General features: G+C 39.1%; 1 protein-coding gene across 1 annotated transcript in view; it reads right to left on the reverse strand.

Annotated features, from left to right (window-relative positions):
• TMEM132D (transmembrane protein 132D) overlaps positions 1 to 24,919 on the reverse strand; it is a 711,716-nt gene that overhangs the window by 372,953 nt on the left and 313,844 nt on the right. The window contains exon 3 of the mRNA XM_007189646.2: positions 21,067 to 21,213. Within this exon, the coding sequence (XP_007189708.1) occupies positions 21,067 to 21,213 (147 nt within the window). The remainder of the gene's footprint in view (positions 1 to 21,066; positions 21,214 to 24,919) is intronic.

Below are 24,919 nucleotides of genomic sequence, written 5' to 3' on the forward strand. Positions count from 1 at the left end.
GAAAACTACACTAGAAGGAATCAATAGCAGAATAACTGAGGCAGAAGAACGGATAAGTGACCTGGAAGACAGAATGGTGGAATTCACTGCTGCGGAACAGACTAAAGAAAAAAGACTAAAAAGAAATGAAGACAGCCTAAGAGACCTCTGGGACAACATTAAACGCAACAACATTCGCATTATAGGGGTCCCAGAAGGAGAAGAGAGAGAGAAAGGACCAGAGAAAATATTTGAAGAGATTATAATCGAAAACTTCCCTAACATGGGAAAGGAAATAGCCACCCAAGTCCAGGAAGCGCAGAGAGTCCCATACAGAATAAACCCAAGGAGAAACACGCCGAGACACATAGTAATCAAAGTGGCAAAAATTAAAGACAAAGAAAAATTATTGAAAGCAGCAAGGGAAAAACGACAAATAACATACAAGGGAACCCCCATAAGGTTAACAGCTGATTTCTCAGCAGAAACTCTGCAAGCCAGAAGGGAGTGGCATGAAATACTTAAAGTGATGAAAGGGAAGAACCTACAACCAAGATTACTCTACCCAGCAAGGATCTCATTTAGATTTGATGGAGAAATCAAAAGCTTTACAGACAAGCAAAAGCTAAGAGAATTCAGCACCACCAAACCAGCTCTACAACAAATGCTAAAGGAACTTCTCTAAGTGGGAAACACAAGAGAAGAAAAGGACCTACAAAAACAAACCCAAAACAATTAAGAAAATGGTCATAGGAACATACATATCGATAATTACCTTAAACGTGAATGGATTAAATGCCCCAACCAAAAGACATAGACTGGCTGAATGGATACAAAAACAAGACCCATATATATGCTGTCTACAAGAGACCCACTTCAGACCTAGGGACACATACAGACTGAAAGTGAGGGGATGGAAAAAGATATTCCATGCAAATGGAAATCAAAAGAAAGCTGGAGTAGCTATACTCATATCAGATAAAATAGACTTTAAAATAAAGAATGTTACAAGAGACAAGGAAGGACACTACATAATGATCCAGGGATCAATCCAAGAAGAAGATATAACAATTATAAATATATATGCACCCAACATAGGAGCACCTCAATACATAAGGCAACTGCTAACAGCTATAAAAGAGGAAATCGACAGTAACACAATAATAGTGGGGGACTTTAACACCTCACTTACACCAATGGACAGATCATCCAAAATGAAAATAAATAAGGAAACAGAAGCTTTAAATGACACAATAGACCAGATAGATTTAATTGATATATATAGGACATTCCATCCAAGAACGGCAGATTACACGTTCTTCTCAAGTGCACACGGAACATTCTCCAGGATAGATCACATCTTGGGTCACAAATCAAGCCTCAGTAAATTTAAGAAAATTGAAATCATATCAAGCATCTTTTCTGACCACAACGCTATGAGATTAGAAATGAATTACAGGGAAAAAAACGTAAAAAAGACAAACACATGGAGGCTAAACAATACGTTACTAAATAACCAAGAGATCACTGAAGGAATCAAACAGGAAATAAAAAAATACCTAGAGACAAATGACAATGAAAACACGACGACCCAAAACCTATGGGATGCAGCAAAAGCGGTTCTAAGAGGGAAGTTTATAGCTATACAAGCCTACCTAAAGAAACAAGAAAAATCTCAAGTAAACAATCTAACTTTACACCTAAAGAAACTAGAGAAAGAAGAACAAACAAAACCCAAAGTTAGCAGAAGGAAAGAAATCATAAAGATCAGAGCAGAAATAAATGAAATAGAAACAAAGAAAACAATAGCAAAGATCAATAAAACTAAAAGTTGGTTCTTTGAGAAGATAAACAAAATTGATAAGCCATTAGCCAGACTCATCAAGAAAAAGAGGGAGAGGACTCAAATCAATAAAATCAGAAATGAAAAAGGAGAAGTTACAACAGACACCGCAGAAATACAAAACATCCTAAGAGACTACTACAAGCAACTGTATGCCAATAAAATGGACAACCTGGAAGAAATGGACAAATTCTTAGAAAGGTATAACCTTCCAAGACTGAATCAGGAAGAAACAGAAAATATCAACAGACCAATCACAAGTAATGAAATTGAAACTGTGATTAAAAATCTTCCAACAAACAAAAGTCCAGGACCAGATGGCTTCACAGGTGAATTCTATCAAACATTTAGAGAAGAGCTAACACCCATCCTTCTCAAACTCTTCCAAAAAATTGCAGAGGAAGGAACTCTCCCAAACTCATTCTATGAGGCCACAATCACCCTGATACCAAAACCAGACAAAGACACTACAAAAAAAGAAAATTACAGACCAATATCACTGATGAATATAGATGCAAAAATCCTCAACAAAATACTAGCAAACAGAATCCAACAACACATTAAAAGGATCATACACCACGATCAAGTGGGATTTATCCCAGGGATGCAAGGATTCTTCAATATACGCAAATCAATCAATGTGATACACCATATTAACAAATTGAAGAATAAAAACCATATGATCATCTCAATAGATGCAGAAAAAGCTTTTGACAAAATTCAACACCCATTTATGATAAAAACTCTCCAGAAAGTGGGCAAAGAGGGAACCTACCTCAACATAATAAAGGCCATATATGACAAACCCACAGCAAACATCATTCTCAATGGTGAAAAACTGAAAGCATTTCCTCTAAGATCAGGAACGAGACAAGGATGTCCACTCTCACCACTATTATTCAACATAGTTCTGGAAGTCCTAGCCACGGCAATCAGAGAAGAAAAAGAAATAAAAGGAATACAAATTGGAAAAGAAGAAGTAAAACTGTCACTGTTTGCGGATGACATGATACTATACATAGAGAATCCTAAAACTGCCACCAGAAAACTGCTAGAGCTAATTAATGAATATGGTAAAGTTGCAGGTTACAAAATTAATGCACAGAAATCTCTTGCATTCCTATACACTAATGATGAAAAATCTGAAAGAGAAATTATGGAAACACTCCCATTTACCATTGCAACAAAAAGAATAAAATACCTAGGAATAAACCTACCTAGGGAGACAAAAGACCTGTATGCAGAAAACTATAAGACACTGATGAAAGAAATTAAAGATGATACCAACAGATGGAGAGATATACCATGTTCTTGGATTGGAAGAATCAACATTGTGAAAATGAGTATACTACCCAAAGCAATCTACAGATTCAATGCAATCCCTATCAAATTACCAATGGCATTTTTTACGGAGCTAGAACAAATCATCTTAAAATTTGTATGGAGACACAAAAGACCCCGAATAGCCAAAGCAGTCTTGAGGCAAAAAAATGGAGCTGGAGGAATCAGACTCCCTGACTTCAGACTATACTACAAAGCTACAGTAATCAAGACAATATGGTACTGGCACAAAAACAGAAACATAGATCAATGGAACAAGATAGAAAGCCCAGAGATTAACCCACGCACCTATGGTCAACTAATCTATGACAAAGGAGGCAAAGATATACAATGGAGAAAAGACAGTCTCTTCAATAAGTGGTGCTGGGAAAACTGGACAGCCACATGTAAAAGAATGAAATTAGAATACTCCCTAACACCATACACAAAAATAAACTCAAAATGGATTAGAGACCTAAATATAAGACTGGACACTATAAAACTCTTAGAGGAAAACATAGGAAGAACACTCTTTGACATAAATCACAGCAAGATCTTTTTCGATCCACCTCCTAGAGTAATGGAAATAAAAACAAAAATAAACAAGTGGGACCTAATGAAACTTCAAAGCTTTTGCACAGCAAAGGAAACCATAAACAAGACGAAAAGACAACCCTCAGAATGGGAGAAAATATTTGCAAATGAATCAACGGACAAAGGATTAATCTCCAAAATATATAAACAGCTCATTCAGCTCAATATCAAAGAAACAAACACCCCAATCCAAAAATGGGCAGAAGACCTAAATAGACATTTCTCCAAAGAAGACATACAGACGGCCACGAAGCACATGAAAAGATGCTCAACATCACTAATTATTAGAGAAATGCAAATCAAAACTACAATGAGGTATCACCTCACTCCTGTTAGAATGGGCATCATCAGAAAATCTACAAACAACAAATGCTGGAGAGGGTGTGGAGAAAAGGGAACCCTCTTGCACTGTTGGTGGGAATGTAAATTGATACAGCCACTATGGAGAACAATATGGAGGTTCCTTAAAAAACTAAAAATAGAATTACCATATGACCCAGCAATCCCACTACTGGGCATATACCCAGAGAAAACCGTAATTCAAAAAGACACGTGCACCCGAATGTTCATTGCAGCACTATTTACAATAGCCAGGTCATGGAAGCAACCTAAATGCCCATCAACAGACGAATGGATAAAGAAGTTGTGGTACATATATACGATGGAATATTATTCAGCCATAAAAAGGAACGAAATTGAGTCATTTGTTGAGAAGTGGATGGATCTAGAGACTGTCATACAGAGTGAAGTAAGTCAGAAAGAGAAAAACAAATATCGTATGTTAATGCATGTATGTGGAACGTAGAAAAATGGTACAGATGAGCCAGTTTGCAGGGCAGAAGTTGAGACACAGATGTAGAGAATGGACATATGGACACCAAGGGGGGAAAACTGCGATGAGGTGGGGATGGTGATGTGCTGAATTGGGCGATTGGGATTGACATGTATACACGGATGTGTATAAAACTGATGCCTAATAAGAACCTGCAGTATAAAAAAACAAACAAAACAACTAATACTAAACTTTCATTGGGTTATTTGTATGGAAATATGTTAATATAAATGTTTCAGACATTACATGAAATTTCTAAAAATCTTATATTTGTATTTGTATGGAAATATGTATGGAAATATGTTAATATAAATGTTTCAGACATTACATGAAATTTCTAAAAATCTTGTATTTGTATGGAAATATGTATGGAAATATGTTAATATAAATGTTTCAGACATTACATGAAATTTCTAAAAATCTTATATTTGTATTTGTATGGAAATATGTATGGAAATATGTTAATATAAATGTTTCAGACATTACATGAAATTTCTAAAAATCTTATATTTGTATTTGTATGGAAATATGTATGGAAATATGTTAATATAAATGTTTCAGACATTACATGAAATTTCTAAAAATCTTATATTTGTATTTGTATGGAAATATGTATGGAAATATGTTAATATAAATGTTTCAGACATTACAGGAAACGTCTAAAAATCTTATATGTTCTGGTATAATGTTATAAGTAATAATCCTAGTTATTACTTTAAAATGTATATCTCAGAAATAACTAATTTTCTTGTCAACTGCATTATTATGAACTTTCAACAAATCTTTAACCATGGTCATTTTTAAGTCTTTTGTCATTTACAGACAGTTCTGGGTGTACTCTGATGATTTTGCAAATATGTTCCTATAAAAGAGTTTCATCTTCAAGAAATTCATGGAAAAGACTCTGACAAGTACAGGTTTCTGGTAACTGACTGTACTGCTGAACTGAATGAATAAGCATTTTCAGAACTCTAATGAAAAACTGATGAACTCATAAAACTGCTAACAAAAGATCAAGATGAAAAAAAAGAAATTAATTACATGGGACTGAGTGAACTGATGAGGATGAGTATAATTTTTGTGACTTTCTGTCTGAATTAAAAAAAAAAATCCCACAAGGACGCAGAGGAAAAGAATATACAAATCAATTTTCACTGCAAAGTAAAGGAGCTGTTACAGTGGAGGATTACTGGACTGAATGTCAATATTATGACATAGTATAAGTGTGTTTCATGTTTGGTAATTGCAATCATTGTTGCTTTTGTTGTGGTCATCCATGTACAATGCTTGGTGTCAGTCTATCTATCTCTTGTAAAAATAAAATACAGTGTGTGTGTGTGTGGAAAAAAAAAAAAAAAAGTTGAAGAAAAGAATGATGTAGGTATACATACTAACATAGAAAGAGCTTCAAATATACTGTTGAATGAAAAAAAAAAAAAAAAAAAAAAAAGACTTGGGCATATGTTGGTGAAATACATCCTCCTTCCATATCCAGTATCCTAGAGGGATTAGTTCCAGGACCTCTGTGGATACCAAAATGTGCAGATGCTCAAGTCCTTTATATAATATAAAATGGTGTAGTATTTACACATAACCTACTCACATACTCCTGTATACTTGAAATCATTTCTAGATTGCTTATAATACCTAATACAATGTAAATGCTATGTAAACAGTTTCCTGCAGGCAAATCCAAGTTTTGCTTTTTGCAACTTTCTGGAATTTTTTTCCCTGGGATATTTTTGATCCGAGGATGCGGAACAGCGAATCGGAGGGCCAAGGAGCGCTGACTGTGTGGGCTGAGTGAATGCAACCCCAGGGCTTAGCAGGGTGCTGGCTGGGTTGAACTGACCTGTGGAGCCCCGTTTCCTTTCTAGGTGTGGCCTCTGGAGCCCGACTCTGTCAGGACCAGCATCTGCCCCTTTAGGGAGGACCCCCGTGCACACCGGAACCTTTGGCGTGCCGCCCGGCTGCAGCTGCTGCCCCCGCGGGCCTGGCGGCTGGACGCGCCGTGCTCACTACCCGCTGAGGCCACACTGTGCTGGCAGGCACCGGATGGGGGCCCCTGCCAGCCGCTGGTCCCACCGCTGCCCCGAGAGAATGTCACTGTGAACGAGGCTCTTGAGTTCCCATTGCTGAAAGGCCACCCCAACATCTGTGTCCAGGCAAGAAAGGGGCGCCAGAGAGCCGGGCTTGGGGTCAGGACCTCCGCGGACTCCCAGACAGTCACTGTCTTCTGAATCCATTTTATCCTTGGGTCCCTGGAGCAAAGTGGTTACCAGCTTCCTGTTTAGGAGTTCCACTATTTACTTCACCAGTGCCTGGCGTGGGACCCTGGGCACCTCACCTTTCTGAGCATCAGTCTCCTCATCTGTTTAATGGGGATGATAATAGTAACTATTGAATACTTCATAGAGTGGTTATGAAGATTAAGCAAGTGCTTCACCTTAGCAACGGGCACAAACTAAATTCTCAATAAATGTTAACTGCTTTGAAAAAAAAATAAAAAATAAAAAAATAAATGCAGTGGTGACAGTGACTTTTCAGCAACAGAAGTCACAGTGATCTTCCTATCACATTGCATTTGTAATAGAGATTTCAAAATATATTCCATCCTTCACGTATATTTAAAAGCGCAGTACTTATCACATGTGCTGCTAGTCTTCGTTCTTAGGGTTTTATTAAGGAAGCACATATACCCCATCACAATGGAAAATATTTTGAAAGATGTAAAAGAAAAATCTATGCACACAACCATGAAGCCGTGTATGCTGACACACATCTTCATTCCAACTTATTACTGGTACTTAACAATCATTCTCTCCACACAGCCCCTTCAGGAATCCATATTGTCTCATTTCTTTGCTAGGGCTTCACACAGGTTTCCTCTGTAAGGATTTGTTATAACAAGCACCTACACACCACACAAAATGCTGTTCTCATCCACCATCCATTCAGCCTCAGGAGTGTGTAATCAAAACCACATTTAGCAAGTATCTCAGACTTCAAGAGTTCCACGAGGAAAACGGTGAGTGGTTATAGACAAACACAATACCCATGACAAAAACTGATGTCGACTGAATTGAAAGAATACCTTGGTATGTTTAAAGAGCCTCACGTGACTTCTGCGCATCGTGAAATTGATCCTAACACAATTACATCCTTCCTCTATAGGTATTCTGTCTGCAACTGAAAAAAACAACAACACTATTTTCTTCTGAAATATTTCAGACTTCAGATTATAGGAAAGGGGTCACTGACCTTGCCATGTGAGTCATCCTAGGCATCTTATTTCTACGGTGTAAAAACTGGATCTACCTTTATGACAAAGATGAAAGAGCCAGAGTCCCCTGCATTTACTGACTGGCATCTTTTGTTTAAAGAAACAAAACCTCTTTAAAATGGTGAGATGAAAGCTTTTACTGCTGCCTGTAATTAGAGTGGCTGGTCAGTGGGTCATTTCTCCTCCTGATGACTACAGAGCATTTAAACTGAAGTTAAGTTTTCCTTTGAGAGGAAGTTTTCTAAAACTTATAAAAGAGCAAGTTTATATAAAAAGAAAAGGAAAATAAATTTAGAAAGAATTCAGGTAACCTGGTGCCTGATAACTTAGTGGATCCCAGTGAAAAGCTGAAAATCAAGAAATTTAAAATGAGATCTAGAAATTGTATATACAGCCACCCCTCAGTATCTTGGGGGATTAGTTCCCACCCTCACCTCCACAAATACCAGAATCTACGGATGCTCAAGTCGCTTATACACAATGGTGTCGTATTCGCGTATAATCTATGCACATCTTCCCATATACTTTAAATCATCTCTAGGTTACTCATAATACCTGATGCCATGTAAATGTTACATAAAGAGTTGTAAATACAATGTAAATGCTATGTAAACAGTTGCTGGTGCGAGCAAATTCAAGTTCTGCTTTTAGGAAAATGCTAAAATTTTTTTAAAAATATTTTTGATCTGCAGTTGGTTGAATCTGCGGATGTGGAACCCGTGGATAAGGAGGGCTTCCTGTACATGGACTCATAGAATATGTCATGTCATGTGACCGGCTCCTACCTCTCAGTATACTTCTGAGATTTATCCAGGTTTTTGTTTTGTTTTTTGGGGGGTTTTTTGCCATGCTGCACAGCTTGTGGGATTTTAGTTCCCCGACCAGGGATTGAACCTGGGCCCTCGGCAGTGAGAGCATGGAGTCCTAACCACTGGACCACCAGGGAATTCCGTATCCACGTTTTTTCATGCATCAGGAGATAGTTCCTTTTCATTGCCATGTAGTATTCCATTGCTAAAATGTAGCACAGTTTTTAATCCACTCACCAGCTGATACACATTTGGGTTATTTCCAGCTTGGGCTATTGTGGAAAAAGCAAAATTATGGATTCAGAAAAGAGACAAGTGGTTGTCTGGAATTAGGGAAGAAGTGGGGATTCATGGCAAATGGGTAAAAAGGGACTTTTTCTGCTGATGGAAGTGTTCTTAAACTAGATGGTATGATGGCTGGACGAAAAAATAAATTTTCTAAAACTCATTTAACTGCACACTTAAAATGGGTTAATTTTAAGGTATATGATTTATAACAAAACCTGTTTTTTTTAAAAAAAAGAGCTCTAGGTAGGAATATAAAGTCCCATGCCCTTATTGCTAATTTTTCTATGTCTCAGTTCAAGTACCATTCCTAAGAAGTGAAAGTCCACCAGGCTAACTGCTGACAAAATCAATCACCAGGGTTAAAAGACTAAAAAGTTACCAAAGAAACTCCTTGAACTGGCACACAGCACGGAAGATGAGGGCTGTCAGAGAAAGGTGCATTTAGAAATGATAGCAAATCCAAAACATGGACACTTAAAATAAGACATCCCATCCAAGAGAACAATAATCAGAGTGAAATTTTTAGAACATAAGAAACAAGGTGATGCTTTTCACAGTTGGACAGTAAACAAAGCTTCTTTGGATGGATCCCATCATTTTTCTTTTGTTTCTTTTTTCAATGTTCCATGAAATACTATTATCTTTCTAAACTGCTCCCCAGGCCTTCAAGAAATAGATGATCCAATTTACAGCATTTGCTTCAGCAAGCTAAGCACACCAGGGAAACCTGGGGGCTTCGAGATGCTTGGTAGGGTGCTGACAGCAAAGGATGGTCGTGGAGGGTGAGGGCACAGATCAGACACTGGAGGTCCGCACAGCTACATGATCAAAAAACTGACTCTCCCACAGAACTTGGCCCGCACTCTCAAAAGTATCTAAGGTACGCGGAAATCTGTGCACCTTTTTTTTGCAGTGGAGACTTACCAAAACAAATATGACTACAAAAGCTCATGAGCCTTTTAAAATTAAAATAATTTTATATTTTGCATTGTGCATATATATTATGCATACATATGTACTTATAAATATAGACATGGATAGGTAAGTTGTAGATATGGATATATATGTAAATACAGAGACAGAGATAAAGATATACAGATAAATAGGTACCGATTTATATAGACATAGACGTGTTTTTTCCTGTAGGACTTTTATTGATAATGTTTTCCATGTTTGGAAGGAAGGACCCTAAGGGCTATGTATCCATGGCTGTAAACACACACATACACACACACCTGTGCACATACACACATTCACTGAAGTTTCAAGTTCAGAAATTTGCATGAAGACAAATATTAGCCCACGGTTTTCTTGACGGGATGTTCTCATGTCACATCAGGTATTTCTGCCACTGCAGACATTTTTGGTCATTCCAATGAATGAAGATGCTTTGTGAAATCACAAGCCCAGGGCAACTCAACATTAGCCATGATCTGTGACCCTGGAGAGTGTTTATGAAGTATTCTGATGAACACCAGCAAGTGGCATCATACAATTATTGTTGCATAAATAGGTTATTATTTATGCTGCATTGGTGTAGCTCTAGCAGAAAAAACAGTCGGTGTTTTTTATTACAGCGCCCTGGAGATCCTATCCAAAGCAAAGGCCATTTCCCCAGTAAAGATGTGCAGCGGTAACTCACTGCTGTTACCCGCTGAAAGTGGGTGTTAAATAATTTAATTCTAAATTTGGTAGTCTACTTGGAAATGGGAGATGTTAAATACCAAATATATGGATGTAATAAAAGTAAAGCAACACAAGGGTAAATTAAGGCAAACCTCACACTTCCCCGTGAGACTGCCTAATGGGATTGTATGCGTGTCAGGAAGTGGAAAATGAGTCAGCCCGAGGTATAATTTCATAGGGAACTAGACTCATAACTCTCCTTCACTGTAATGCCACGTGCTTGAATGATCACCGCCTCCTTTCCGAGTCTATATGTTTCTGATGGGAGTGATACAATGGGACACAACTCGAATGCTATGTTAGGAAGATCTTAAAGCGCTCTCTTCCAGGATGCCTGCCCGACATCCTTGCACACCTTCCTCTGGGCTGTCTTTCAAATGCTGGTCTTTTAAGTAGCAGCCATGCCTCATCCCGTTTATATCTATATTATTTCAGCATTTTTCTGTGGGTCTCTTTTTAGAATTACTAGAGTGGTATCATACTGTACATGTTATTATTCAAGTTTCCCACTCCCCTTAACATCACATTTTCAGGTCAAACTGAGACAGGCTGGGACCTGGGACCTGGGACCCTCTGCTGCAGTGCTTGCACCTGGACAAACCGCTCCTTCAGCAACAAAATACAAAGAAACTATAAGGGACTAAAAAGAACTGCTCGCATGAGCAGTTGGGGCAAGTTATGGACAAAAAGATACAAAAAGACCAAAAACCCAACTGCCACTTCTGAAGGGCCAGGAGCAAAAACAGGGTGTTGGGAGAAAAACAAAGGTACTGTGCATGCCCCCTGCACTCAACACCACCAAAGCGGGGGGGCAGACCACCTAAGCCAAGCCTCTGCCCCGACCCCTGGACCCACGCCTACCCTCACCCCAGATAAGGAACCAGCTCGCCCCACCTCAAGGAGCGAACAAGGGAAACTGTCCTTTGTCCTTGCTCCCCACTGCTGCAGCAGGGGCCCCAATAAAGCCTTTCCTGTATCTCTTATCAATTTCTATTCATTCAGGAAGGCTAAGCGCCCTAGTTGGTAACAAAATTAATGTTGATAAACATTAATAAGGACATGTAGGCAATTCTTCATAATTGCTGCATAAGTTTCAATTGTATGAACGTATCATTTTTAAATCAATTCACCTTTTGATGGATATTCAGGTTGCTTTCAACAGTTAGCTGTTTTTTAAAAATGCAACAATCAACACTCTTGTGCACATCCCTCCATATCCATGGCTAAGCTTTCATCTGGAGGAGCGGTACCTAGACCTGTCATTTTAGGGTCACGTGGATGCATGTTTTTTTGGGTTTTTTTACATTATTATTTATTTATTTATTTATTTATGGCTGTGTTGGGTCTTCGTTTCTGCGCGAGGGCTTTCTCCAGTTGCGGCGAGCGGGGGCCACTCTTCATCGCGGTGCGCGGGCCTCTCACTGTCGCGGCCTCTCCTGTTGCGGAGCACAGGCTCCAGACGCGCAGGCTCAGTAGTTGTGGCTCATGGGCCCAGTTGCTCCGCGGCATGTGGGATCTTCCCAGACCAGGGCTCGAACCCGTGTCCCCTGCATCGGCAGGCAGACTCTCAACCACTGCACCACCAGGGAAGCCCCGATGCATGTTTTAAAAGTCAGTAGCCAGTAGGTCCTTGTTGGTTATCTATTTAATATATAGTAGTGTGTATATTTTAATCCCAAACTCTTAATTTAACCCTCCCCCTCCCCTTTGGTAACTTTCTGCCAATACGATTAGGAGAAATGATATCTTGTTGTATTGGTAACAATACCTTTGTCTGTTGTATCCCTAATGCAGAAGTTATTAAAACAAACTTGAATGGAAATGCTTCTGACAACTTTTAAATGTAAAGACAATCTTAAAAAATGACACAAATGAACTTATATACAAAACAGACTCATAGACTTAGAAAACAAAGGGGAAAGGTGGGGGAGGGATGAATTAGGAGTTTGGGACTAACGTATGCACACTACTATGTATAAAATACATAACCAACAAGGACCTAATGTATAGCACAGGGAACTCTACTCAATATTCTGTAATGACCTATATGGGAAAATAATCTGAAAAAGAATAGATACATGTATATGTATTACTGAATCACTATGCTGTACACCTGAAACTAACACATTGTAAATCAACTATACTCCAATATAAAATATAAAAAAAAAATAAAGACAATGGGGAACCATTGTTCACACTTGATACAGACTCCATGTACAACTAATGTAATTCATCTGGTACTTTGAGAAATTGTCAGTTAGGCTGTGGAAATAAAGTATAATCTTTCATATCTAGGAGGACCTGGGTATGTGTGCTGCATATACTATGTAGTCATTTTAACAATTTAAGGACAATTAATAGATGGGTTTTCTTGAACTGATGTTCTTGATTGATTATTTCAAAGTGTGTCTGTTCACATGTAGGATTATATAAGAGTCTCACAATAGTCCAGCGAAGGCTGACATTGTTAGGGCCGATGGTACAGAACAGGATGTTTTACCTCTTGTTCCCTCTCTGGTGAAATGTGAGACAGCTAGCATAAAAATGAGAAATGAATATTAGATTTCCTGAATCTTACACCCATTCTCTTCCTACTCTTTGTGAAGGAATTATCTTTCAGATGGTAATATGTATGACTATTATAATCCATAAGAGCCAATGATAAGGATACTGAAAGCATTTAAGGCATCAAAAAAATCCCACTCACCACAGAAAAGACATAACATTTTGATAACTTTATACCATTGTCTCAGGTTTTGTTGTTATTAAACTCAGGTTCTGGATGTCAGTAGAGCTGAATGAACTGTCTCGCCGAAGACAGATTGCTAGAAAATACCTCTAATCAAATTATCATATTAATAAAAAACCTCAAGATCTTTTTTTTTCCATCACTTGATCTGTTATCCTGAAACAGTCAAGCAGCAGTAAATTGCAATCATTAAAACTGCTTTCTAAAGCAAAATCGAACATTTTTAAACAATCTATAATATCTCCATTATGAGTAATTTTTGCCTGGAACCACCACCAAAAAAAGGCCAGATCTTTCTGGCTTCAATTTTGGACAAGTCAGCAGATGAATTAAGCATCCCAAAATTGTCAGTATGCCACTCAGCAATAACAAGGACAGATGTCCAGACACTATTAAACAATTTTCCCAGCCACGTTGCATTTTAACTTTATTTTTTGTTTGTTTTCCATATCTTATCTTTTCCTAATTAAAAAAAAAAAACCTATGTTCACTATGGGACTTTTCAAAAATACATACTGAGTCAATGAAGGGGACATACTGAGTCATGAATCACAAGTAATATCGCCATCATAGACAACAGCCTGATTGAGTATCTTCTAAATTTTCCCTGTCCTATATTTATTGATAAACAAAATTGGTATTATCTCATAGGCCCTTTTGTAATCAACTGATTTTCATAACAGATTTATCAAGATATAATTCATATGCTATAAAAGTCACCATTTTAATGTTTACCATCCAGTGGTTTTTAGCTGAACAACCATCAGCAGTATTTAATTTTAGAATATTTTTATTACTTCTGAAAGAAACCTCATATCCATGACCAGAATCTCTCCATTTTCCCCTCCCCAGGCAACCACTAAGCTACTGTGTCTAAAAATTTGCCTCTTCTGGACATCACATATAAATGGAATCGTACAATGTATGGTCTTTCTTGGCTGGTTTATTTTACGTAGTACCATGTTTTTAAGGTTCATCTATGTTGTAGCATCTATCAGCAGTTCTCCCTTTTTTATTGCCAAATAATATTCCATTGCATGGATAGATCACGTGTTTGCCCACTCATCTATAATTATATATATATATATATATATATATATATATATATATATATAATATATATATATATATATATATATGACAAATGCTGCTGTGAACTTGTGTGTTCACATATGTGGACATTTGCTTTCAGTTCTCTCAGGTGTAGAACTAGTAGTGCCGAATCTTATGGTAACCAGGTAATCTCCAGCTGTTCCTGTGGTCATTCTTTCTATGTACTCTTGCTTGATTGGTTTTCAGGTGTTTCTCTTTCTTATTTTCACTTCTTTCTCACTCTCTCTTCTGAAGGTTCTCCTTCTCTTAAAGTTTTCTCTCAAGTTCACTGATTTCATTTTCTACAGCAGCAAATCCAGTAGACATTGAGTTTCTCACCCCATCTTTATCTCACATGGCTTCTTCTCCTTGCTGGCCTCCTCTGTCTTTGATGATACCATGCTTATTTTGAATCTGAGACCACTGATCAATGGTTGAAATCATCTCTATTTCATGCACAAAGTTCTGTCTTTGTCTCTGATTTTTAAGAGTTTTCCCCAAAATTCTTATGGTGATATTTTCATATGCCTATGGGTATTCTGCCTGTTTGGGTATCTGCTCCAAAGGTGTGCTCCTCACCCAGTAACGGCCTTTTACTGTTACTGGTCCAGAGAGGAAATCTTGCTGGTTTTGACATGTCCATGCTCACCTGTAGCAGCACCTACTGGCGATATTAGGAGATAGGCCTGATTTTTTTTTTTATGCCTGGGTCTCCTCCACTCACATTCCTGGTCCTTTTCTTTTTAGTGCACAATTAACACTGGCGATCTTGGGGGTTCCCTGGTGGCGCAGTGGTTGAGAGTCTGCCTGCCAAAGCAGGGGACACGGGTTCGAGCCCTGGTCTGGGAAGATCCCACATGCCGTGGAGCAACTTGGCCCGTGAGCCACAACTACTGAGCCTGCGCATCTGGAGCCTGTGCTCCGCAACAAGAGAGGCCGCGATAGTGAGAGGCCCGCGCACCGCGATGAAGAGTGGCCCCCGCTTGCCGCAACTAGAGAAAGCCCTCGCACAGGAGCGAAGACCCAACACAGCCAAAAAATAAAATATAAAAATAAATAAATAAATAAATAAATAATAAAAAGATTACTGTTAAAAAAAAAAAAGACTGGCGATCTTTTCATCCTCCTTCAACCCAGTCCTGCAGTTTTCACAGACACTTCTCCATGTTTCTAACATACGCATGATAACTTTTCTTATTTATTATTTATTTAATTGGAGTATAGTGATTTATAATGGTGTGTTAGTTTCTGGTGTACAGCAAAGTGATTCAGATATATATGAATATGGTTTATTACAGGATATTTAATATATTAAATGTACTTAACAAGCACGGGCAACATCCTGATTGAATATCTTCTAAATTTTCCCTGTCCCATATTTATTGATAAACAAAATTGTTATTATCTCTTTTCCATTATGGTTTATTACAGGATTTAATATATTAATAGTTCCCTGTGCTATACAGTAGGACCTTGCTGTTTATCTATTTTAAATATAATAGTTTGTTTTATATATACTAGTTTGTAATCATAACTTTTCCAGTGCATTGCTAATGTGGATCTTCACACCCTTATTACATTTCACTGGAAATTTCCATGGGAACCTGGTAGAATGAAGGAGATAGTTAGGTACCATGCTCTTTCCATCATCCTATTGGAAATCCCACAACATTTATTCTTTATAGAGTTCTGAGATCAAGGTTTCTGGTTCCCCAACCCATCCAGTTTGCTTTTCTCTTTGGAGCAGAAAACTAATTCTGAGTTAAGTATACTGCTGCCCGTAATACATGATGTTTCTCACTTCCCTCTGAAGTCTGGTGTGGCCATGTGATTAAGTCCTGACCAATGAGAGGCAGGAGAGTATTGGGGGTTGGCATGAGTTTCTAGAAAAGTTCCTTAAAAGGAATTGACCCAGTGGCAAAGGCTCTTTTCTGTCAGTTTTCTTTAGCCTGCAATGCAGATGTGATGACTGGCACTCCAGCAGCCATATTAATCTATGAGGATAAAAGCCATACATTAATATGGTGTTAAGGAAAGATAGGTGCCTGGGACCCTGATAGTACTGAGGAGTTGCCATGCCAGCCATGGCTTGCCTACATCAGGGCTTCTTCGATGTGACAGAGAAATAAACTTTTACTTTAAGTCACTTTATTTTGTTAAGTCACTCCTATTAAATAATCAAACCTAACAAATGTATTATGAGATGGATTTATCATGCCAGGATACATTTTTCTGAACATACATTCATGTTTGTAATCTCATCTCTGTATACTTTAAATATCTTTTTATTTATGGCATCTCATGTTACTACTTAAGCTATATTTGTTTTAAAATGAAACATGTTGTCATGGGGAAAACAAATCTGAATCTATATTGTATCTCTTTCTTTTACTTTAACCTCTGTATTCTATTGCTTTTGCTACAAGTTAAGAATTTGCCTAGAGCCTGAAATATACAAGACAGCCTATTCTCAAGGCTCTGAGCTTTAAAGATATAACACTTTTCCATTCCTATAGAGATAAAAAGTTGCAGAAGAGAGTGTAAGGTTTACAGCAGCTGCAAGAACAAAGGATTCCAGCACCAAGAAGTGTGCAGCAACCAACCACACCCTTTCCTTTTCAGTATAAAAGAAGCCTGAATTCTAACTCGGGTTAAGATGGTTCTTTGGGACACTAGTCCACTGTCTCCTCGGTCTGCTGGCTTTCCGAATAAAGTCACTATCCCTTTCCCCAACAACCCGTCTGTCAATTTACTGGCCTGCCGTGTGGCGAGTGGTCCGAGCTTGAACTCGGTAACAAAATTACCTATGAATAAATGGAAAAGCAGTATAGTGTGAAGGATTATAAACAGATAATTATGAAAAAGGATTAAATCGAACTATGTACTCTTGCTTGTCTACAATCTATTAACAAAAGATAGAGATTTTATAGACGTATTAGCCCCTAAAAGAGAAGAATTTCTCTTCCATCAGTAGTCTTGCTGGAGAACTGTAAAGCACATATGTTTCTGTCATTCAAGTTTATTTGACCCCATTTCTTTGTACCACCTAAAGTCATTTAAATAGCAACTGTGGCAAACTCTGGAAAACACTCATCTGTGCAGAGAAGAGCAAAGAAATAAAAAGTATGTGACTTTTGTTACACATTTATCTAAGTTTACATAGTGCTCTAACAGTCAGCAAGACTCAGAAAATGTCAAATGGAATTTGATGGACAGAGCGTACTTAGTTATCCTGCTTCTGTTCCATAGTATTTCCTGGCAATGCTTAGTCAACACAGATCTGACAGCTGTGGGTAACATTCATATGTTAGTACTGTGACGGTAAGGCGTTCAAAAACCAAAGTTCTTCAAAAAACAAAGGATGCATTTCAACTTAGATAAGAATCTCCACTCATTCCTGTTGAGTTCATCACTAGCACAAGTGTCTCCTTAATCCATAAAATTACACCTATCACAGGGACTTAACTTCCTTAAGGCAACTTCACAATCCATGGTGCATTATTAGCAATACACAATCCATGACTCTCAAGCTCATAAAGGCTCCCTTTTTTGCATTCCAATGATCTGATGCTGACTTTAAAGAATAACTGAACGTCAAAGAGAGTGGGAAGAAGGTATAAAGCAAAACAGCTTCTGAAGCAAAACCTACTAATGTGAAAACATCCACTCCGTAATACGTTCTCCAATTATCCTTCAAAGAAAAGAGAAACAGATCTTCTGGTCCGTTCGCTATCCCAGAGAGTGGAGCATGCTTCTTCTGTATTTAATTCCATAAAGACAGAAGTGAAATAAAAAATTTTGAAGTGAGGATAAAAGTTGAACATAGAAATGAATGTATCGTATTCAAAAAAGTCTATTTTAACTGTATATATTATATTGAATGGTAATACATGCACATAGTAAAAAAAAAATCACAGTCCAAATGGCTCACAGTAAAAAGTAATTTACGTTCAGCATTCTCCCCCAACTTGCCAGCTCCTCCCAGTAGAAACCACTGTTAGCCCCTCTGCTCAGAAAGTATTCTTCTCTGGGCTTTCCCCAAATGGGGCATCAATATAGATGTTGTTGTGCACCTTCCTTTTTTGAACAGGTGTATCAGAGGCCATTCAATACGTGTACGTACAGATTTGCATCATTATACACAGAGTAACAGAGATATAGTGTAACTCCAGAACATCACTAAACAAGTATTTATGGAGAGCCTCATGTGTCCCAGATGCTGCTGTAGGGACTGGAAACAGCCATCAACCAGACCAACACGGTTCCCCAACTAACAGAGCTTAGAGCTTGCATTCCACGGCTTCCTCAGTAAGCAAAGCCTTCCTGGCTTCAGTGTAAGAACTGGATTCCGAAAAAAGAGAATAAACCTCTGCATCATCATAACATATGTGAGTACATAAATCCCATAAAAATGTACATGTGTATATAGGCACATATTTAAACACCTGTATCATATATATGTTCTGTATACACGAACTATGTATACATATATGACATATTACAAAGACATGTAAAGTACTGTATATGCACATATAGTATTCTATATACACACGTACACATATATTACATACATAGACATACACATGTGTGTTTGTGTATGTCTGTGTGTGTACATATGCTTCTTCCATCATCTAGACCCATAGCAGGAAATAGAAAACTGACATCAGAATCTACAAAGGGATAAGGAATATTCTCCATAGTGAATGGCATGCTGATACCAGACCTTTGAAGGACTAGGTTGATAGTCCATTCGGGGAATTTGTTTCTTAAAGAAGATACTGTTACAGATGAAAGGGAAAAAAAAAAATGGCAAGGACCACACCTATGTATGATTCGATATGTTCTAGAGCTGTTGATTTTTTGTTTCATTTAAGGAAGTGTTAAAACCCCTTGGGAGTGCCTGCCTTACGTGATCCATAAAAAGGCAGCTGCCACTTTATACCTTAATGGGGATCAGCCGTCCTGGTAAAGTTTCCTTATTTCTCCATACGCCCAAGACGACCTGAATGAATACTTAGCCAGAAATGTAATAAAACGTTTCAAAACGGTTCAAATCTCTCTGCATTTCATACATAACACTACAATCACTACTACTCCCACTAATCCGCAGAGTAAATGGCAAGAAGAAACAAGAGGGAAAATCAGCACATTGGTTGAGACTTCTCCCAAATCCCCCCCACTCTTTCTGGTAAAGAATAGTAAAATATCAATCCATCTATCATCTACCTATCTATCAATCTATATCCATCTGGTCTACCTATCTATCATTATCTATCTACCGAGCTACCTACCTATCTGCTTATCTATCTATCCTTCCTAATTTTTGCCAACTTCGCAACACAAAGGAAACCTTTCATGGAGGTGGCATCTCATTTCCCAAATCATATCACTGGCACAGACACCTTCGGAAGTGAGCTTATTTGTAAGCTCATGAAGGTACTCCGTGTAGCACAGCATTACTATGTAAACATTTGGGGCAGAACTCAGATACAGACTTCTCCTTTTCCCCCCTCATCTGCTCTACAAGCAAATCTTCAAGAAAAAAATCTTGTAACACTGGTCACAAAAGGAAAGTCACAGGCCAGAGCTTGACAGTTGATAACCCGAATCCCAGAGCACCCACATGAAACAGAGGAGCACAGAGGGAAATCCACATCATATCACCCCCAAACTGGCATCCAATGATGCTATTTGGAAATAAACCCCCAAAAAGCAGAATAGCTGTCAGCTGAGATTCATGACCTCTATATTAGAATAAATAATGGAAAATAAATATTTTCCAAACATTGAGCTATAAAGTTCAAAAAGCTGACTCCTGAAATAATGCTACATACCTAGGATTGGTCCATTCATAATTATTTCAATTGCCAGCAACATAAAGGGCAAAAATCAACCAGCCTAAAAGTGGCAAAAACAGGTGACCAGATCAGAAATATCTTAGAGCCACAAACGAGGTTTCGGGAAACAGAAATAAAAAACCACTGAGTTTCCAAGTCTCTGCCCAGCTGTGAAGAGACTGTTTCTAACTTGGTGGGTATCAGAGACAGAGTCACAATTCCCTATAATTCCACAGCAGATCATTCACAGGTCCATCAGAAAATCCCGGCACAAAATGCAATCCACGCATTATATTTAAATCGACACGGCAAATGTGGAAGGCACCTCTGTGTGCCACGAGATCGACAAGCTCTGGGTGTTTTGTTTTGTTTTGTTTTACAACAAACTCTTGTTTGAAACACTTGCAAAATGGGCCATTTTATCAGAGCTGCCCAGACTTTTCATTTTACCTAATCATATGGATTAGAAAGAGGCCGTGTTGCAGTGGAACATCATTTCGAGATAAATTCCATTTGCATGGAGTAATCCCTGCAGGTGACCCGGAGCTGTGCTGGGATTGTAAGTAGGTCCACTGTGAATAATAGCCCACCTTTTTCCAAGTGAAGGATTCTATCCATCTCACCTGGAAGCACTAATAATACAGACGACGCACCCCAAGTGCAAACCGCGGTGGAAGTGGTTGTCAGCAAATTTGGGAAAAAGGAGGCCACCGCTGCAGCGAACCTGAATATATGGCAGGCCGCTGGGACTCACCTGTTTTCCGAGCCAGCCGATTTCTTCTGACAAACGATGACAGCTGGTGTGTACTTCCCAGCGTAATCTGTGCTCTTCTTAACCTCCCACACGGAAGGGCTGCTGGCTCTCACCCCAATGATGTTCATGCCTTTCATCACCTTTACCCTGTTGGAGACAGCAAATGCACAGCTGAGACGGCTCTGGGGCATCCCTGGGTTACCGCTGCTTCCGGGGACACAGTGCACTTAATGGCCCATTGTCGCCTGCCAGGTGTAAGCTCGTGTTTAACAGAATTTAATCACACATTGGCAATCCCCTTCCAATCCATCTGCCCTGATTTCCCCCCCAGTCATTCCTTCCTTTAATAGAGAAGCTAGGAACAGTACACTGACATACGCAAGCATCAGTCACGTAAAGAAATAGAGTAACGCTGTGCTAGTGGAAGGCTTTGCTTTTAAGAAAATTAACTGAATACCCTTAGACTGTGAAAACTAAATAGAAAAAGGAAATTCATTAACACTGCAAAAGTGGGATTAAAAATAACAATACACATTCACTGAATGCCTTTTCCATGCCAGGCACTGATGGACCGTTCCTCTGTATTATCTCATCTAATTTCCCAAGCAACGTTCCAAGCTCAAAGGTGGGGAGGGGCTGCAGCTCAGACAGGTTTGGGAATCATGATGGTTCATAGCAAGACACAGGTGCTGAGAGGTGCACAGATGCGCCTGACTTCTACGCTTGTGGTCCTCCCGTGACATCACCATCATCGTCATCACCAGGACCATCATCCCATCATCATCACTGTCACAAAAAACCAGGCGCTCTTCTGAGTTCACAGCAGTTTCATTTCATTTCACTCTCACACACGCCCTGCGAGGTCAGTACCATTTTCATTTTCACTGACCAGCTGAGCAACCGGGGGATCAGGCGGCAGGTGACCCAGGATATGAAACGGCTCCCAACCACAGCGCCGGGCCAACCAGGCTCGGTGCTTTCCGTGGCATCACATAAAACTTCCTGGTGCCGAAGCCACTTATTTGACCTGCTCAAGTCCTTCGGTACCCAACACTGGCCAGTACCTGTCCTGAGACCTAACATCTGCTTAGACTTTAGACAAATTTGCCAAAGCAGGTGTGCCCTCCACCACAGACTTGGCTTATTATTTCTCCCCTCCATTCACTTATTCCTTCCTTCCTTCCTTCATGGAAAGGGACAGGTGACAGGCTTATAGGTTTTTCTCTAGGATATCAGAGAAGCCGGATGAGAGAGGTAGAAGGATGGTTTCCTAGTATGCCCTAATGTTTCTGTAAGAGATTTCAAGTGAAAAAACATATATGGGACCCCCCCCCCGCTCCCCAATTACCCAGAAGGAGGAGAAAGTTTCTGGAGGTTGAATTAATCACCAATGCCTAAGGATTTAATCAACCATGGCTGTGTAGTGAAGCCACCATTAAAATCCAAAAGGAGGGGTTTCAGACAGCCGCCAGGGTGGTGAAGAAGAATGCCCCCACGTGACACCATGCTGGGCTCCAAACTCCAAGAGGACTGACGTTCCTTTGCTCTCGACCTCACCCTATGAATCTCTTCATCTGGCTGTTGGTTCCTGTGCTTTAATATCTTCGGTAATAAACCACTCATCTGCCGTGTGGCTGACAGAGTCATGGTGCTCCGGCCAGGTGTCAGGCCTGAGCCTCAGAGGTGGGAGAGCCGAGTTCAGGATACTGGACCACCAGAGACCTCCCAGCCCCATGGAATATCATTCAGTGAGAGCTCTCCCAGAGATCTCCGTCTCAACGATAAGACCCAGCTCCATCCAACAACCAGCAAGCTCCAGTGCTGGACGCCCCATGCCAAGCAACTAGCAAGACAGGAGCACAACCCCACCCATTAGCAGAGAGGTTGCCTAAAATCATACTAAGGTCACAGACACCCCAAAACACACCACTGGATGCAGCCCTGCCGACCAGAAAGACATGATCCAGCCCACCCACCATAACACAGGCACCAGTCCCCTCCGCCAGGAAGCCTACACAAGCCACTGAACCAACCTTATCCACTGGGGGCAGACACCAAAAACAACAGAAACTATGAGCCTGCAGCCTGTGAAAAGGAGACCCCAAACACTAAGTTAAGCAAAATGGAAAGACAGAGAAATACACAGCAGATGAAGGGGCAAGGTAAAAACCCACCAAACCAAACAAATGAAGAGGAAACAGGCAGTCTACCTGAAAAAGAATTCAGAGTAATGATAGTAAAGATGATCCAAAATCTTGAAAATAGAATGGAAAAATACAAGAAATGTTTAACAAGGACCTAGAAAAACAAAGGAGCACACAAACAGTGATGAACAACACAATAAATGAAATTTAAAATTCTCTAGAAGGAATCAATAGCAGAATAACTGAGGCAGAAGAATGGATAAGTAACCCGGAATATAAAATAGCGGAAATAACTACTGCAGAGCAGAATAAAGAAAAAAGAATGAAAAGAATTGAGGACAGTCTCAGAGACCTCTGGGACATTAAACGCACCAACATTCAAATTATAGGGGTCCCAGGAGAAGAAGAGAAAAAAGAAAGGGACTGAGAAAATATTTGAGAAGATTATAGTTGAAAACTTCCCTAATATGGGAAAGGAAATAGTCAATCAAGTCCAGGAAGTGCAGAGAGTCCCATACAGGATAAATCCAAGGAGAACCATGCCAAGACACATATTAATCAAACGATCAAAAATTAAATACAAAGAAAAAATATTAAAAGCAGCAAGGGAAAAGCAACAATTAACATACAAGGGAATCCCCATAAGGTTAACAGCTGTTTCAGCAGAAACTCTGCAAGCCAGAAGGGAGTGGCAGGACATATTTAAAGTGATGAAAGGCAAAAACCTACAATCAAGATTACTCTACCCAGCAAGGATCTCATTTAGATTCGACAGAGAAATTAAGACCTTTACAGACAAGCAAAAGCTAAGAGAATTCAGCACCACCAAACCAGCTTTACAACAAATGCTAAAGGAACTTCTCTAGGCAGGAAACACAAGAGAAGGAAAAGACATACAAAAACAAACCCAAAACAATTAAGAAAATGGGAATAGGAACATATATATCAATAATTACTTTAAATGTAAATGGATTAAATGCTCCAACCAAAAGACATAGACTGGCTGAATGGATACAAAAACAAGCCCCATAGATATGCTGTCTACAAGAGACCCACTTCAGACCTAGGGACACATACAGACTGAAAGTGAGGAGATGGAAAAAGATATTCCATGCAAATGGAAATCAAAAGAAAGCTGGAGTAGCAATTCTCACATCAGACAAAATAGACTTCAAAATAAAGACTATTAGAAGAGACAAATAAGGACACCACACAATGACCAAGGGAACAATCCAAGAAGAAGATATAACAATTGTAAATATTTATGCACCCAACATAGGAGCACCTCTATACATAAAGCAAATACTAACAGCCATAAAAGAGGAAATCGACAGTAACACAGCCATAGCAAGGGGCTTTAACACCCCACTTTCACCAATGGACAGATCATCCAAAATGAAAATAAATAAGGAAACACAAGTTTTAAATGACACATTAAACAAGATGGACTTAACTGATATTTATCGGACATTCCATCCAAAAACAACAGAATACACTTTCTTCTCAAGTGCTCATGGAACATTCACCAGGATAGATCATATCTTGGGTCACAAATCAAGCCTTGGTAAATTTAAGAAAATTGAAATCATATCAAGTGTCTTTTCCGACCACAATACTATGAGACTAGATATCAATTACAGGAAAAAAAATGTTAAAAATACAAACATATGGAGGCTAAACAATATGTTACTAAATAACCAAGAGATCAC

This window comes from Balaenoptera acutorostrata, chromosome 13 (genome assembly GCF_949987535.1).
Source record: "Balaenoptera acutorostrata chromosome 13, mBalAcu1.1, whole genome shotgun sequence".
Taxonomy (NCBI): Eukaryota; Metazoa; Chordata; class Mammalia; order Artiodactyla; family Balaenopteridae; genus Balaenoptera; species Balaenoptera acutorostrata.